At 44.1% G+C, this 18,269-nt stretch overlaps 1 protein-coding gene across 4 annotated transcripts in view; it reads left to right on the top strand.

The window, feature by feature from the left end:
• Positions 1-18,269, top strand: part of LOC134936382 (potassium channel subfamily T member 2-like) — a 245,676-nt gene that overhangs the window by 39,899 nt on the left and 187,508 nt on the right. Inside the window, exon 1 of one of the 4 annotated variants that reach the window (XM_063931412.1) lies at positions 5,340-5,722. The exons of the other annotated variants lie outside the window; for them this stretch is intronic. Within the exon in view, the coding sequence (XP_063787482.1) occupies positions 5,637-5,722 (86 nt within the window). The 5' untranslated portion in view covers positions 5,340-5,636. Of the gene's footprint in view, positions 1-5,339; positions 5,723-18,269 lie in introns of those variants that run through there. 4 annotated transcript variants of the gene reach the window in all.

Genomic DNA, 18,269 nt, shown 5'->3' with positions numbered 1-18,269 from the left:
GGGAGGTTTTTTTTACAAATACATTTTATTTTTATTTTTTTACTAAAATCATCTTGGATAAGGCTAACTACAATTTCTGATCGTTTTTTTTTGGGGGGAAATGTTGGTTAAAAGATAAATAATTGAATGTTTTCAATTTCACCACAAAGTCCTACACTGGCCTCAGCCCTATTCTGTCTGACACACTTTCCACTGTAACTGGAAGACCACAAGCTTAGGGATGTTGCTTCTTTAAGGGGTGGGATAAGGGTACAAAATTCAGTGCCCCCCCCCTTCAGTGTCTGTTAGCTCCCAGCTGAAGAGTGCTGAATCTACTCTTGTAACCATGTATAAGTGACCCGGCACCAGCGATGAACATGCGTGGGGCCGCGCATCGTTCATTGTTGGTGCCTACACACTTAATGATATGAACGAGAATGTTCATATCGTTCAGTTAGATCAGTGTTTCCCAACCTCGGTCCTCAAGGCACACTAACAGTCCTGGTTTTAGTGATCTCCAGGCTTGAACACAGGTGACTTAATTAGTACATCAGTTATTTTGATTTAACCATCTGTGCTGAAGCTTGGATATCACTAAATTCTGCACTGTTGGTGTGCCTTGAGGACCAAGGTTGGGAATGCCTGAGTTAGATCTTTAAGTGTGTAGGGCCTATATGAGACTCCTTTATCAAGGAGTGAAAAACTTGTTGTGAATGATAAACTCATCGCGTATGATAAATGGTGCTCCAGCCATGTGTTTGAAAAATGACAGTTGGGAGCGGATTGGCTGGAGCACCATCTATTGTATGCAATGAGTTTTATCACTCACAATGAGTTTTGTCACTCATTGATAAATGGGCCCCTAAGTCTCTACTACTACCTGCTCAAGACCACCAGGAAAATCATTATCTGTGATCATGTTAAGCTATGTGGGAATGGGAGCTGCTAAAGACCCACAATAAGCCTGGTTCTCCAGATTAATTCATAGAGATATGTGTTGTACATCATAGTAACATTTTAATAATAGGCTTTTTGTCTGACAGTTATACATCTTCATGGGGTGAACCATTTCCTGCTGGGGTTTTAAAGACACAGACCCCTTAACCATGAACAGGTATCAAAAACCATCCATCATATATACTTAATTCCTCCCAGCACACTGGCTCACACTGACAGTCACCTTCTCTCCTCTAAGCAAGAATGAAAAACATATCAGCTATAACATAGGGCAGCTCTGAGTTACAGTCGCTATGTCTGAGATGTAGGGGAATTGGATCACTGTGCAAGCCCATTGGATGTTTCCTTGATTTGTAAGTGATACCTTGAACTAGGTACTATCATACTGCTTCTCAGATTTTGATTTTTCACATACCCGACAATCAGTGGCGAATTTCCCATAAGGCACTTGTTTGGGGGCGGCACTTGGGATGCTTGTGTCAGTGACGTCAGCCCAAAAAATACAGTTAACTGCAAAATATTTCCACTGTACTGTACCATATGCCGCCTTGAATGGAGTGTAAACGGGTTGGACATGCACATACTGCCCCTGTAAGCTGTCCTACTTCATAAATATGTATACATAATTAAAAATAAAAAATTAATAGTGTCACATTCTACAATGCCTGGTCAGTTTTTGCCAAAACTGCATACCCTCTAACATGACCCATTCTGTTATGTACAAAATGCTCTGTTCCTGGACTTCTTTTACAGAGGTGGGGCTGCAGTACAGTCTAAAATTCAAGTAGGGAGCTACACAGTGAGTCCTGGCTGGCGATGTTTTGCCACATATGGGGTGACAGTTGAATATTGGGCTCCAGTCCCACCTCTATAACTTCCACTGGCAAGGAAGTCCAGAAACAAAACATTTTGTACATAATGGAACACATACCTCCCAACTTCTGTCCCTTGGGAATCGGGACAAAGGGGGTGGAGCTTTGGGTAGAGAGGTGGGGTCTCATTGTAAGGGGGCGTGGCCTGTTGCAGCAACCCCCTTTTTGACATTTTGGGAGCGTGTCCAGCGCTCCATGAGCTGATGGACAGCCCCCGGCTCCCCTCCTTGTGCTGAAAGATGGCGTGTGCATGCACACGGCATCTATTCAGTGTGATCACAGGTTGCTTTGCAGAGCAGCGGTGATTACTAGCTCTCCCGACTGCCCCCCCGCCCGCGAGACACTGCGACCCGCGGGAGGGACAGCGGGACAGTGTCCAATTAGTGGGACTGACCCACCGAAATCGGGACAGTTGGGAGGTATGGGAACGGGTCATGTTAGAATCATAGAAACATAGAATTTGACGGCAGATAAGAACCACTTGGCCCATCTAGTCTGCCCCTTTTTTATTTTATCCTTTAGGCAATCTCAACCCTTTTTTAACCTTTAATTCTTTGTAAGGATATTCATATGCCTGTCTCAAGCATGTTTAAATTGCCCTACAGTCTTAGCCTCTACCACCTCTGATGGGAGGCTATTCCACTTATCCACTACCCTTTCTGTGAAGTAATTTTTCCTTAAATTTCCCCTGAACCTCCCCCCCTCCAGTCTCAATGTATGCCCTCGAGTTCTAATACTTCTTTTCCTTTGAAGAATGTTTCCCTCCTGAACTTTAAAACCCTTGATATATTTGAAAGTTTCTATCATGTCCCCCCTTTCCCTTCTCTCCTCCAAACTATACATGTTAAGATCTTTTAGCCTTTCCGGGTAAGTTTTGTGATGTAGGCCATGCACCATTTTAGTTGCCCTTCTTTGTACACTCTCTAATGTATTTATATCCTTCTGGAGATAGGGTCTCCAGAACTGGACACAGTATTCCAGATGGGGCCGTACCAATGACCTATACAGTGGCATTATCACTTCTTTTTTCCTGCTACTGATTCCTCTCCCTATGCAACCAAGCCTCTGACTTGCCTTTCTCATTGCTTTGTTGCATTGCTTTCCTGCCTTCAAGTCACTTGAAATAGTGACTCCTAAATCTCTTTCCTCCTCAGTAGTTTCCATTATAGTACCCTTGATACTATACTTAGCCTTTGGGTTTTTGAGACCCAAGTGCATGATTTTGCATTTTTTAGCATTAAACTGTAGTTGCCACGTTCTTGACCATTTCTCAAGCCTACCTAGGTCATTAATCATTTGTTTGACCCCTCCCGGTGTGTCTACCCTGTTGCATATCTTTGTATCATCTGCAAAAAGGCATATCTTCCCTTCAATACCATCTGCAATGTCACCAACAAAGATATTAAAGAGAACTGGACCAAGTACAGATCCCTGGGGTACTCCACTGGTAACATTTCCCTCCATAGATTGCACTCCTTGTTGGCAGAAATGAAACTACAAAATTTAGTGACAGGATTGCAGGGGTGGATTGGGATGGAAAACCCAGCCAGGAAAAGTTATGGAAGCAGCCCTAACGGGGGGGGGGGGGGGGGGGGGGGGGGGGTGTGAGGGGTGTGAGGGGTGATCTGATGAGGGGGTGGGGTCTGTTGATGGTGGGATCCGTTGCCATTTCTATAATGGGTGCAATGCATTATTTTACATATTTTAATCCAGCATCGGGCGCTGCAGCCGCAGCCAAAATGGCCATCGCGCAGTAGTAATTTTGGTCTCCAGAACATGGCGGCATCATGTTTACAGAGACCTACAGTAGACTCTGGCACGATGCCGGAGACTATTGCTCCGTACAGAGAAGGGGGCACACCCGGAGTCTGCACAGGGGCCCTCTCCTCATAGGGCCTGATTGTACTCAGTTGTGCTCTTCCTTGCGTCTTTTGCTGCAGTTGTATCAGAGCGAATTAGGAATTAAAAGTGGCCCTGTAAAATTTTGTAGAAGTGGCCCGACATGGGCAGCACAAGAGGTATAACATACCGTGTAGCCATGCCTGTCATGTGGCGGGTGGGGCCACATAACAACACACATAACAGGCCCCACAGACACGTCTGCCTACCAGGAAACTTCCTGGTGAGACCTATGGTCAGTGTCGGACTGGGGCATGTAGGGCCCACCGGTGGAATGCTGTGGTAGAGGCCCATGTCTAGGGGTGTGGCCAGTCTCCAAAGGGGGTGTGGCCAGCCAATACAATGTTTTGCCTCACCATTAGATAGTACATGGTCTGGGCCCCTTGATAAAAAGATAAATACTGCTAGTGCATGGATGTTCTTGCACCAGATTAATACCAGGAATGCACTGTAGAGAGTACATCATAGTCCTGTGAAGTATAAGGTAGTATATATATATATATATATATATATATATATATATATATATATGTGTGTATATATATATATATATATATATATATATATATATATATATAGTATAAATTAAGTGCACGGTCTGGTAAATGATCCCTAGAGGAGGAGTGTGGGGGTTTTTTCCCCTGTACCCCGTTGGCCTATGGTCAGTCCACCCCTGCAGGATTGTAGTATATGTGGTATGCTTATTGGGGAAGCTTGTGTTACCCTTTTCACCTACACAGGCAACACAAATTTGGCTTAATCATAATGCACTGACTTTTAAAACCGCACAATCTTGGAAAAGTTACCCTTTAAAATGAGAGAGAAACAGAGCTTTCATTTGCTAGTACCTTTCAATACAGATAACAAATGTGTAGCTCTTTCTAAGATCGGAATTGGCTGTGTGGCGTATGTGTGCTTTGGCTTCTATTAAATTCCGTATTTGTTTAATGCCACAGAGCACACAAAAGAGCCTTTATCTGAGTGTCAAGCATCTGTGCTGTATTTGCTTAAACATGTTTTCTAAGATTAACGAGGAAACAGCTTTGTATTGAAACATTTTGGATTTATTTATCATGCATTTATTCTGACAGCGTATAGAGATTACTGAGAAACACAGTTATTAAGCCAATAAAAAAATATTTTGTTCTGCACATCAAATCAATAAACCTGACATTTAGTTTTTTTTTTTTTTTTTTTTTTATCTTAAGGACTAACCTATTAAATATAACATTTTCTATCGGTTACTTTGATCCCCATCACAAGAACTGTGTGTTGCCGTCTTTGCATCAGTGGTCGTTTCAGGCAGGCTGACCCTTTCTTAAGGAGTTCAAATGTTACGCAACTTGTTGACTGTACAGATCAGCACACAAAGCATTTGCCAGGCCTTCTGATGTCTCCTAACGTGATTTTCCATTCTCCCTATATTTAATTTAGAAAAAGTATCAGGGCAGGCCTCCCGCACACCAGCAGGCCTGTATCGCCATGGCAACCCCCTCCAGCCTAAGTGTCCCTGCTACGCTCTCAGTCATTCTAACGAGGTGGCATCGTTAGAAGAAAAAAAAAAGGGGATTTAAACCTATTACACAATGTGGGAGGGAGTTAAACAGCAGCCAATTTGCTAACGAGCTGCTAATTTTTCTCTTTCTGGCCTACTTGTTTGGGATTGTTGTCTTTTGCCATCTAAAGGCTTTGTAAATCTTAGATAATACTTTTTTTTTTCCATTTCTTAGAAACAGTTTCAGGCGGAAAGACAATTGTTTGAAAGCTCCAACGCCAATTTGCTGGCCCAGTTGTACTGGACAAACAAGCACGCAGGGCCGTGGCTGTAACTGTTATCCAGAGTTTGCTGCATGCAAAGGTTGAGAAGTATTTGAGGTGGGGGTGGACATAGGACTGACTGGTAATATGAAGCGATGAAGGAGCGATTGGATGAATGAAGCAGTAGATAGGGGTCAAATGGCCGACCTAAAGTTTTTTGGCAGATACAATGGAGCAGGTGGCACAATGGACTCTGGGTAAGTGATATATAACTTTATCTTCTTGCACCATATTCATGTATCCCCATGGAGTCTTGCTGAGTTCTTAAAAGAGCTGGATCCAAACCTCATCGCCAGGTGCACTATAGTTACCAGGGACAGTGCTACAGGAACCAGAGCAGAGGCGTGTCTAGAAACGTCCATTCGCTCGCTATGCCACTAGACCCTAGCATGATCTTCAATGCACCAAAATAGACCAGGTTTATAGATATCTATGGCTGAAAACATATGGTTAAACCAAAATGACCAAGGTACTAGTTCACCTATGCTCAGGACAGAGTTTGGGAACACTGTACTATGTCATTAGTCCATACTTGCCTACCTGACCCTCTCCATGAGGGAGTAAATGCTCTGTTCCTGGACTTTCCTGGTAATGTATGATTGCCATCACCTGTGGTGAAACACCTTTCTTATCAATTAACTAGCTCACCGCAGGTGATGGCAATCATACGTTACCAGGAAAGTCCAGGAACAGAGCATTTTCTCCCTCATGGAGAGGGTCAGGTAGGCAAGAATTCATTAGTCCTTCATTGCACATACACCAACTTACCTACGGGGGAGGTAACCAAGGCCAACATATACACAGTAAAGTTAATTGGACCAGCAAGTAACAGATGAATGTTGAATATATGTCAGATGTACATCTATATATATATATACATATATGTGTGTGTATGTATATATATATATATAGTGAGATGTGCAAGCCACTGTGTGTTTTGGTTTCAGAACTGTTGTAGTGCGTGGGATTTGGTTTTGGCAAAACCTGACTAGTGTTTTGTTTAATTGACATATATTTGCACTAATGTACAGTTTGTATATAATATTTCTATGATTTGTGTTAATTCCTGTTTGTGCTAACATTATTACGTGCATTAAACTCTGCTTTGTTGATGAAACCAGTCACGTACTAAATAGTCACACTGTATATACATTTGTAACATTATTTCTGTGTAGGTTTAACTTTTTTGCTAGCTTTCTCATCATTGGAAGTATTTCAATAGTCAGCTTTATTACTATCCCTTTAAACCAGGCTGCTCATGGATTACACAGGTTCTGTGGCTGATAAACCAGGTGAAATGCAGGCTGGAGGTCAGCCAGCCACAGAACCTGTGTAATTCATTAGTGTCCTGGTTTAAAGGGATAGTATGGTACAGTAAGCCTAGCTTTTATATAAGCATGAAATGCGATGCTCCGCTGCCGGGCAGGTTCCGTCCATATCTCTGACCACTAGTGACATCAGCTGTCCCTTTGTTCGCTGCTGACTAATGTGGTCAAGTAATACCATGTGACCTGTCCTTGGACTCCTAGTATGTATGTTGTAGTCATAGTTCTAATATTTCTAATATAGCAGGACTACAATTACCAGAGAGAGAGAATCCCTGGGTGGTGGCATCCAAGTTTTGCGAGATCTGAAATGTGACAATCGCCTCAGATCTAAGAAGCAGGGTCAATTTTTAGTCAGTAATTCCCTTTTCAGACAGAAATCCCAACAATTACTTGGCATTTCAGTGCCGGGTTGTTTTGCCGGTTTCTGCCTGACCCCCTTTTCAGAGAAGCAAATGACCAGGTCAAGCATTTTTACTTGGTACTTTGTGGATCAACACGGGTATTTCGTCTGTGTGAAAGGGTCAACCCGGGTCAAAATTCCTGTGTCTCCGGCCCTGGTAAATTCCTGGGTTGAAGTCCTGGGAATTTTAACGCGGGTTGAGCCTTTCACACAGAAAAAGGACCCGTGTTTATCGGCAAATTACCGGATAGAACTGCTTCACCCACTAATTTTTCTGTGTGAAAGGGGTATAACAGACTGGACTATGTCCAACCTCTTCTTCCCCATAAGGGGTATAACAGACTGGACTATGTCCAACCTCTTCTTCCCCATAAGGGGTATAACAGACTGGACTATGTCCAACCTCTTCTTCCCCATAATGACGTTGATTTGTATCGATGCTCAGGGTCTTAATGTAATATAGCACTCAAATGTCCTGACTTGGACAGAGAACAATTTAGGGAGTTATGACATTGGTCATGGAAATTTACGATGGCTTATAATGCTCATAATAAATTATAGTACGGATGCATTTATCTTTATTAGCCCTGGCAGATATTATTCATCAACATGTTAAAGTGGTGGCTGAGGGTCTACTCTATGTACTTTATAAGTCTTGGAGAGAGATAAAGTGGATGGAGATAAAGTACCAGCCAACCAGCTTCTGTAATTTTTTTAAACACAGCATGTAACATGACAGAAGCTGATTGGATGGTACTTTATTTCTCTCCAGGCTTAGTACTTAGACCCCTATGATTGGTGTGAGCAGGAGGATCAATAAGAAATTGCAAGCTCAGTGCTTGCAGCTTTGTATTGCTCCTCGAGGCCAAGCCCTCTCTGTGGCATCACACAGTCTAGTTTTTTGGGGGGGCGTTCCGCGTGGCCATTTTTCCCGCGCTCCTAGAAAGGATAGGCAAGTAGCATGATCGTTTATGGGGTTTTTATTTTGTTTGTTTCTTTCACTTTACACATCAATGCAGTTTTAACTGTTGACATGTTATGAGGAGTCTAGTATGTTTTTGGTTTGACCACAGATGATTTGCTATTGATGGCTTTACTATTAATGGTAGGGCTCCCTGGCTCACAATTCGAGCGTATCTTGTTTGTGCATGTATGGCCACAGACGCCTATCCACTGCACAGGCGAGGTCGCAACCATCAATCGTTGGCTGCCGATGGTTACAAACCATCAAACATCGGTGTTGGGTGCCTATATATTTATTAATACAAATCTTGGCAATCATGGCAATTTGTAGTTTACGTTTTGTAGCCTTTTAACATTAAAAAAAAAATAGTTTTAGTTTCCTGTTGTACTTTCATTGCTTTATTTGTACGATATGAATTTTTATTGGACGAAGGTGCTCTTTGTGGACTTGGCATCTTTCCAGGAGGACTCCCTCTTTCCTAATCCCATGTCTTCTCTGCTTACCACTTGCCTTATTATTGCTTATATTGTGTGTATTTTTTTTTTGTATAATTTTTTTTTAAAGCTTTTTTTTAGTTATGTTTTACTGTTTTATGCCTTTCTAGTGATTGATCCGCAAAGCTGTTATTGCATGTTGTGGCCGTCTGTATTTTTGTAGCTGGTCTGCAATTTGTTACTACATGTCGTTGTTGTAGTTGCCTTTTTATTACTTCGGCACAATAGCTATTGTAGTAATTTTTTCCCCTTTGATGTAACTTTGTTTCATTCAAAATATCAACTGTTTAAAGAACAAAAACAAAACAAGGGTAAAATAAACTCTGCCCATAATGCTGGCAAACCATGCCGAAATCAGCCCAAACACCCTTTGCAATCTGGGTAAACAAATCCAGGACAGTCTTCCACAATCAGGACAGTGCCCCCCACTTTTAAGATTATTGGGTCATCAATCATCTTGTTAGGTGGTTACGCATGCAGATCGATGCTATCAATTTCTTAATGATTGTATATTCACCTGTAGACATCTTCTTATCACAAGCAGTCCATTTGAGGGGATGCGGTCAAGATCCCGACGGATGGAATCCCGGCGGTCGAAATACCGACACCAGGATCCCGACCGACACAATCCCGACATATTCTCCCTCTGTGGGTGTCCATGACACCCATAGAGGGAGAATATAATAGTGTGCCGAGCGTAGCGAGGCACCGTGCCCGCAGCGTGGCGAGTGCAGCGAGCCCGCAAGGGGCTGCGTTGCGCTCGCCCCCCTGTCGGGATTGTGCCAGTCGGGATCACGGTGTCGGTATTCCGACCGCCGGGATCCCGTCCAGTGGGATTACGTACTGATCCCCATTTGAGATCACTGCGATTTAAACAGCCTGTCATGTGACGAGCAGAGAAGTACAGATGCAGGGAATAATGATCCCGCTTCCTGACAATTACTTGAGCAATTTACTTATGTTGTGTTATATCTTGACAGTTGGTGTGAGCATGCTGTGTAGAGGGTGTGGACGTTCTGTGCTGTGTAAAGGGTAAGTGATGCACCACTTGCCAATGGAGGCTTGCAACTCAATAACAATGAGGTGTGTCTCCAATGACTGTCGACCTAATGACCGTATCCCATCTAAAGTACACTAGGCTGTGTACAGGACCTGCACACGGCCTAGTGTACTTTAGATGGGATACGGTCATTAGATCGACAACACTTAGGTCGACAGTCATTAGGTCGACATGGAAAAAGGTTGAAATTAGTTTTTCATATGTTTTTTTAGCTTTTTCATACTTTACGATCCACGTGGACTACAATTGGGAACGGTAACCTGTGCCGAGCACATCGGCAGCGGAGCGAGGCACCTTGCCCGAAGCTCACGAGCCATGCGAGGGGACACGGTGCACTAATTGGGGTTCCCCGTCACTTTACAAAGAAAATGACACCAAAAAAACTAAAAAAAACCTCATGTTGACCTTTTTCCATGTCGACCTAATGACCATGTCAACATAATGCATGTCGACCAATAGTGGTCGACCTACTGACTGTCGACCTAAGTGTGTTCGACTTAACGACCCATACCCCTTGAGATAATAAAAGCAAACATATGATTGGTTGCTGTTTGTTAGTAGTACTATGTTAGTACATAGATCCTGATAGTTTAAAAAATAAAAATAAAAAGTCATATACCCAATATTGTTTTTCAGCTCTCCTCCATCTTGTTCTTCCGTTTCTATGCCAACATTTGTGTAATAATTCTTGTTATGCTTTCAATTTGTCTCATTTTAGCCTTTTCTCCCCCTCCACGCATCCTGGGACTTCCATTTTCCTGACATGCATTTATAGACTTTTTTTTTTTCTGTATCTCCCGCTCGCAATAAAATTCTCCTTTTATATATACTTCAATTTTATTTTCGCCCTCACTCCCCGTCTCCCTCATGCATTTAATCTTCCTCTCCCTTGCACTCTCGTTGGGTTCTTTAAACTGTGTTTTCGTTTTCCTGTCAAGCATGAAATCACAACCTAACCTGCCGGAAAGAACAGATTGCAGAATTAATTTCAGAAGGGTGTTTTTATGATCCCTGCTCTCTGTCAGGCCTACACTTGAGCATTTCACATCCTTCTCAGGCTAATGAGCCAGGTTTTCAGGCTTTAGCCACCTTCCAGCAGGAGGTAATTGTGGCGGGGGCGCTCGTGCATGGAATGTCCGCCTGCTGCAGCGAATAGCTAAATGCTCAAGTGGAACGAAAACCAAAAACTCCATTATTTGTAGACTCAATGGAAGTGACATCTATTAATTTACTTTCCTAACTGAGAGCTGCCATGGTGATCTAAGTGATACCTTCTGGTTCCAGAAATGGCCTATAACCAACCAGTGTGATTGTGTCCCCGGCCACCAGATTTTGAATTTGCATGCTGCAGGAGGAGATTCTGGAGTGAGGGTTCAGCTGTATTGGAGTACATGCAGATTAGCAATATTGCACCCTTTGCAATAGTACTATAACATACTAGCACTTCTACTGTAATACACAGTATGTGTCAACGTCTGTAAATTTATATATATATATATATATATATATATATTTCTCATACGTCCTAGAGGATGCTGGGGACACTTCAAGAACCATGGGGTATAGACGGGATCCGCAGGAGACATGGGCACTTTAAGACTTTCAAATGGTGTGACCTGGCTCCTCCATCTATGCCCCTCCTCCAGACTCCAGTTTAGATCTGTGCCCAGGCAGACTGGATGCACACTGAGGAGCTCTACTGAGTTTCTCGGAAAAGACTTATGTTAGGTTTGTTATTTTCAGGGAGATCTGCTGGCAACAGTCTCTCTGCATCGTGGGACTGAGGGGAGAGAAGTTAGACCTACTTCTGATGAGTTTAAAGGCTCTGCTTCTTGGCTACAGGACACCATTAGCTCCTGAGGGTTTGGAACACTAGGTACGCCTAGGGGTTCACTCCCAGAGCCCGCCGTCACCCCCCTTGCAGAGCCAGAAGTCAGAAGATAGGTGAGTAGAAGAAGATCAGAAGACTTCAGTGACGGCTTTTGAGGTGCCGTACAGCGGCCGCGCTGCGCGCCATGCTCCCACACACAGAGGCACTGTAGGGTACAGGGCGCGGGGGGGCAGCATAAAAATCCTCAAATAAAGACTGGCAAACACTAATATGAGTGCCTAGGCACTATATCCAACCCCTGCCAGTATAAATATATTAAAGAAATAGCGGGGCTGAAGCGCGCCATTGAGGGGGCGGGGCTTAGCCCTCACAGCTCACATCAGCGCCATTTTCTCTCCACAGACGCTGGTCCTTCCAAAACACTACTGTACATAACAGGGTGAAAAACGAAGGGGGGGGGGGGGCACAGTTGATTGGCGCAAGATAAGTTAATAATAAAGCACAATATATAAGGGATTGAGCGCTGGGTGGTGAGCTGGTAAACTCCTTCTGTGTTCCCTGACAGAATTTCCTGCTTTCCTTCCTTTATAGCCAGTGTAATGTCGGTGGGTGTTTCCTACACGTGTGTCGGCATGTCTGAGGCTGAGTGCTCTGCCACAAACGGCTGTGGGAGTGACCCTGTCGGGCCCGCCGACTCCTGATGGTACATATAAAATGTGTCAACATGTCGGTAGATGTTTATCGCAAGAGAAAACTATATGGTGACACAGAAGTGTGTGGGTGACCCTGTCGGCACCATCAATATCTGACAAAAAAAAATAAAAAATAAAGAAAGGGCTATACCTATATGTATATAATATATGTGGTTATTTTGCCCAGTTACTACTCCCGGATATCGACACGAATATGGTTCTTCTGTCGACCGTAATGTTTCCTGATTAGATCCACAAAATACTATACAGCATTCAGTACATGTTTCATACACATTAAGAACGTATTAACGTCACTAGGGACCCTGCTGTCCCTGACAAAAAGTTTTATATATATATATATATATATATATATATATATACATACACTGCTCAAAAAAATAAAGGGAACACTAAAATAACACATCCTAGATCTGAATGAATGAAATATTATTTTTAAATACATTGTTCTTTGCATAGTTGAATGTGCTGACAACAAAATCACACAAAAATTATCAATGGAAATCAAATTTATTAACCCATGGAGGTCTGGATTTGGAGTCACCCTCAAAATTAAAGTGGAAAAACACACTACAGGCTGATCCAACTTTGATGTAATGTCCTTAAAACAAGTCAAAATGAAGCTCAGTAGTGTGTGTGGCCTGCAGGGGGCCCTGTCACAAAGGATCTTATGCAGGAAGCTACGTTATATTCCAGTTATGTGTCCACGCGTACATTAATTATACCTGCTATTGCATGTGCATGGGGGAGTAGTAATAGTCAGAAATGGCCGGTTACCTTGTCACCCGATATAGATACCCTGGGGAGAGATGGGATACTCCTTAAGTTGGGTCATATCTAGGACACTGCAGCATACTGCCGTGCGACTACAAGGGATATAGGACTCTTGGGTTTGCTGGCCAATTCCATGGCGGTCTCGGCTAGGAGGGCATTGTGGAGTCACCAATGGAATGCTGGTGCTGACTCCGAGAAGAAATGGAGTAATCTTTCCTATGAAGGTAAAGCCTGGTTTGGTGACGGCCTCGTTAGTTTGATCTCGGCAGATAACGCTGGTAAGTCTACCTTCTTGCCATATGTTCCCTCACAACGGATGATGACGCATCATTGTCGGATGCAGTCATTTCGGCATAATAGATATAGATCCCCCTTTTCTTTGCAGGTAGAGGAAGGAGGAAAGGAAAGAGGTCAGCAGCCTCTTCAAGATTACAGGAGCAGACATCATCCTCTGTTCTGTCACAGCCACCGCATGCCGCTGGGACTCTCTTGCGGGAGCCCACAACCGGTGGGACCACGTCTAAAAACTCTTTGGTCAGTCCTGGAACGGACCTGGACCCGTGGGTTTTACGAATAGTGTTCCAAGGGTGCATACTGGAGTTTCCAGACGTTTCCCCTCACCACATTTTTTAAATTACCGATTCTCCTCCGGACGGGGAGGTAGTAAGCGACACGATACAAAGGTTGTATCAGGATCAGGTCATTGACCTGGTTTTCCCCTGGTACAACAGGGAGAAGGTTTTTATTCAAGCCTCTTCGTGGTCCTGAAGCCAGACGGCTCGGTCAGGCCAATCCTAAATCTGAAATCCCTAATTTTCTACTTAAAGAAATTCAAATCCAAGATGGAATCTCTCAGGGCAGTGATCTCCAATCTGGAAAAAGAAGTTTTTTTTCATGGTCTCAGTAGACACAAAGAAGGCCTAATTAAATTTTCCTCCGCATTAGGCTTGCCTGAAGTTTGCAATTCAGGGGTGTCATTACCAATTTCAGACGTTGCCGTTGGTCTGTCCACGGCTCCAAAGGTTTTCACCAGGGTGATAGTGGTAATGATGGTTCTCCGTCGCTAGTACGGAGTCACTATTATCCCGTACTGGGACGATCCCCTGATAACGGCGTGTTCAATGAACCAGTTGGTGCAAAACATTGCACACTTCCTGTCAGTTCTTCAACAACAGGGTTAGTTCCTGAACTTGCCAGAATCACTGTTTGTCCCAACGACGCGGTTGTCTGTTTTGGGAATAATACTAGAGAAAGAGTTTTTGTTTTCTTCCAGTGGAAAAGGCTCTGGAGATCCAAAGTCTGGTCAAACAAATTCAGAGTCCAGCAAGAGTGTCATTTCATCAATACATCGGTTGCTGGAAAAGATGGTGGCTGTCTACGAGGCCACTCGATTTGGCAGTTTCCATGCCAGGGTGTTCCAGAGGGACCTGTTGGGCAGGTGGTCCAGTTCCCACCTACACATACACCGGAGGATAATCCTGTCTTCCAAGACCGGAATCTCACTCCTGTGGTGGCTGCGCAGTTCTCACCTCCTAGAGGGGCGCAGGTTCGAGATACGAGACTGGATCCTGGTGACCATGGATGCAAGCCTCCGAGGCTGGGGGGCGGTCACTCAGGGGGAAAACTTCCAAGGAAGTTGGTCAAGTTAGGATACTTGTCACCACATAACCGGTCTAGAATTAAGGGCCGTTTACAACGATTTTCTACAAACGAAAAGCAGAACAGCAATGGCAAAAGCCACAAGGATTTTCCGCTGTACGAAGAAACATACTAGCGCTTTGTCAGCGATGTTCGTTCTGGGAGTGGACAACTGAGAAGCAGACCTCCTCAGCAGACAGTCTCCATCCAGGAGTGGGAAGACCTCCTTCAAGTAGTCTTCGAAGGGGTGACATGTCGTTGGGATTTCCTCGAGTAGGAATTATGGCATCTCGTCTCAGCAAGAAGCTTCAGAGTTCTAGGTCAAGGGACCCTCAAACAGGAACAGTGAATACACTGGTGACACCGGGGGTGTTTTCAGTCGGTATATGTATTCCCTACATTTTCTCTCGTTCCAAAAGTTCTGGGATCATACAAAGAAAATTCGGCCGAGCCTCATGGTCCCAGACTGGCGAAGGAGAGCTTGGTATCCAGAGCTCAGGAATTACTCGTAGGAGATCCCTGGCCTTTTCCTTTGCGCGAGGACCTGTTGCGATAGGGGCCATGCGTGTATTAGGACTTACCGCGGCTACGTTTGACGACATGGCGGTTGAGCGCCGGATTTTAGTCCGTAAGGGTATTCCCACGGAAGTAGTTCCCACACTTATTCGGACTAGAAAAGGGATAATGTCTAAACATTACTACCGGTTTTGGAGAAAATAGGTTTCTTGGTGTGAATCCAAGATAACTCCTACGGCAGAGTTTTCAACTATTAAAAACGGCCTTATCGGTTTTCTTTCGGAATCAGTTGGACTCCTTGTCAGAAGTTCAGACTGTCGTGAAGGGAGTGTTGCACATCCAACCTCTTTTTGTGCCCCAGTGGCACCAGGGAATCTAATGGGGTTTTGCAGTTCCTTCAATCACATTGGTTTGAACCTTTACATAAGGCGGAGTGAAATTCCTCACTTGTAAAGTGGTCGTCAGGTTGGCCTTGGCATACGCAAGGCAAGTGTCTGAGTTAGCGGTCTGGTCTCACAAGAGACCTTATTTGATCTTTCATGAAGATAGAGCAGAGTTGGAAGCTCGTCAACATTTTCTACCAAAGGTAGTTTCTTCTGTCCACATGTACCAACCTTTTGTGGTGCCGGTGGCTACGGTCGCCTTCGTTGAATCGAAGTCTCTGCATGTGGTCATAGTTTTGAAAATTTATGTCGCCATGACGGCACCGTTTAGGAACACAGACTCTGTTTGTTCTGTTTGCTCCCAACAAGATTGGGTGTCCTGCTTCCAAGCAGACCGTTGCGCGCTGGATCTGTGGTACGGTTCAGCATGCTCATCTCACGGCAGTATTGCCGTTACTGAAATAGGTGAAGGCCCATTCTACTAGAACGGTGGGCTCGTCCGGGGTGGTTGACCGGAGAGTTTCGGCGTTGCATCTTTGCCGAGCAGCTATTTAGCAAACAATTGGGCTAAGCTTTGCAGTTTTAATACCTTGGCCGAGGTTGATCTCACGTTGGTCATTCGGTACTGCAGAGTCATCCGCACTCTCCCGCCCGTTTTAGAGCTTTGGTATAACCCCATGGTTCTTGAAGTGTCCCCAGCATCCTCTAGGATGTATGAGAAAATAGGATTTTAATACCTACATGTAAATCCTTTTCTCTTAGTCCGTAGAGGATGCTGGGCGCCCGTCCCAGTGCGTACTGTATCTGCAGTTATTGGTTGTGGTTACACACAGGTTGTGTTACGATTTTTGTCAGCATTTTGCTGCATATTCTTCATGCCGTTGACTTGTGTTCTGTTGAATGCCACGTTCTGTGGCATGCTTAAGGTGTGAGCTGGTAAAATGCTCACCGTGGTTTAACAATAAATCCTTTCCTCGAAATGTCCGTCTTCCTGGGCACAGTTCCTTAAACTGGAGTCTGGAGGAGGGGCATAGAGGGAGGAGCCAGGTCACACCATTTGAAAGTCTTAAAGTGCCCATGTCTCCTGCGGATCCCATCTATACCAGATGGTTCTTGAAGTGTCCCTAGCATCCTCTACGGACTAAGAGAAAAGGATTTACCGGTAGGTATTAAAATCCTATTATATATATATTTATTAGAGATGATCGGGTTCGGTTTTACTCGGTTCTCAGAACGGCATCTTATTGGCTCACGGATGTCATGTGTTTTGGATAGCCAATAGGAAAAATCTGGATAAAACCGAACTGGCGTTAATTCTGCCATTAAATCCGAACCCGCTCATCTCTAATTAATATATATATATATATATATATATATATATATATATATAGTGATATCATTGCTTATAATTGGAGCTTTCTGATATAATCAATGCTTTGTTCTTTAGGAAACGCGTAATACAGATTCTGGTTTTAATAGAAACATTCTGAAATAATTATGAAGGGTATTCATGACATTTGCGATTGAATCTGAATAATCCAGAGACCTGATTGCCTGTCAGTGTACATTATATACTTTCCACCAGTACTTTAGGGAGTTCCCCTCCCATCATCGTGGCTCCACTCTTATGCTGGGTAACACCTGAGCGACCCACCAACCAACCATCCTGCCAACCTAGCGCCTACTTTAGTAACCTATACATACTTACCAATTGGCTGCTTGAAATGTTTGGCCAGACATCACAACTGGATAGGCATTTAAATTTGCCTGCTCAGGTGTGATGTCACTGTCGGTGGCTCTTGCTGTCACGTAACGGGTTGGTCGGCGGGTTTCCCGTACACACAGGCAGATGCACTGATATGTGCATCTTCTGTGCTGCAGGGCCGACTTTATATGTCTTTGAAAGACGTTCACAGATATATAGGCTGTACACACCCGCAAATTTACTAGTGATGCATTGTTCATCGGCTGTGTGACCGGATGCACCCCGCCGCCTGTGCCAAGCGATCACAGACTTATCCGATCCCACTGGAGCTTGGCCAAAAGAGGACTCCTTTTTACTGACAGTAATATCCTGTTGCTGACTCCACCCACTGTGCAGTGGGCAGGTAACTTGCTGCCACTACCAGGATTCTTTAATCAGCACCCGGAATTGCTTCTACTGTATATGCGTAGGCAATCTGCGGCCACACCTCCTGATTGGTGTCGTCTGGTTCCCACTGGTCCCTCACCATGGACCAGGCCCTGCATGGTAGCTGGCAGAGGGCAGAGTTTGGAGAAGCTGGACTCAACCCAAAACAGTCGGAGAGTGGAATTGCATTTGGCAAATCCTGTTATCATACAATACATATGCAGTCATCTTGGAGGCAAGATGTTTATTGCGCAAATAGTCTTCAAAAAAACTCTTCCCTTTCAGATATTGCTTGGGGGAATACAGCATACAGATGTTCACAGCAGTACAACTCTTCTTGATGTCACAGAAGATCTACACAAAACAGGGCTCGCAATCCTTCTTTTATCCTAATTCAACATATACTACAGGGGGTAGAACTCTTTGTACCTTGACACATACCCGGAGATAATTTTTCCTTGGCACCTTCCATCATTCCTGTGGCACCATCTTGACTCTACTGGCACTCTGACTGA

The sequence above is a fragment of the Pseudophryne corroboree genome, chromosome 6, assembly GCF_028390025.1.
Source record: "Pseudophryne corroboree isolate aPseCor3 chromosome 6, aPseCor3.hap2, whole genome shotgun sequence".
NCBI lineage: Eukaryota > Metazoa > Chordata > Amphibia > Anura > Myobatrachidae > Pseudophryne > Pseudophryne corroboree.
The sequence above is the reverse complement of the archived record's forward strand: the minus strand, read 5'-3'. Positions and strand labels throughout refer to the sequence as shown.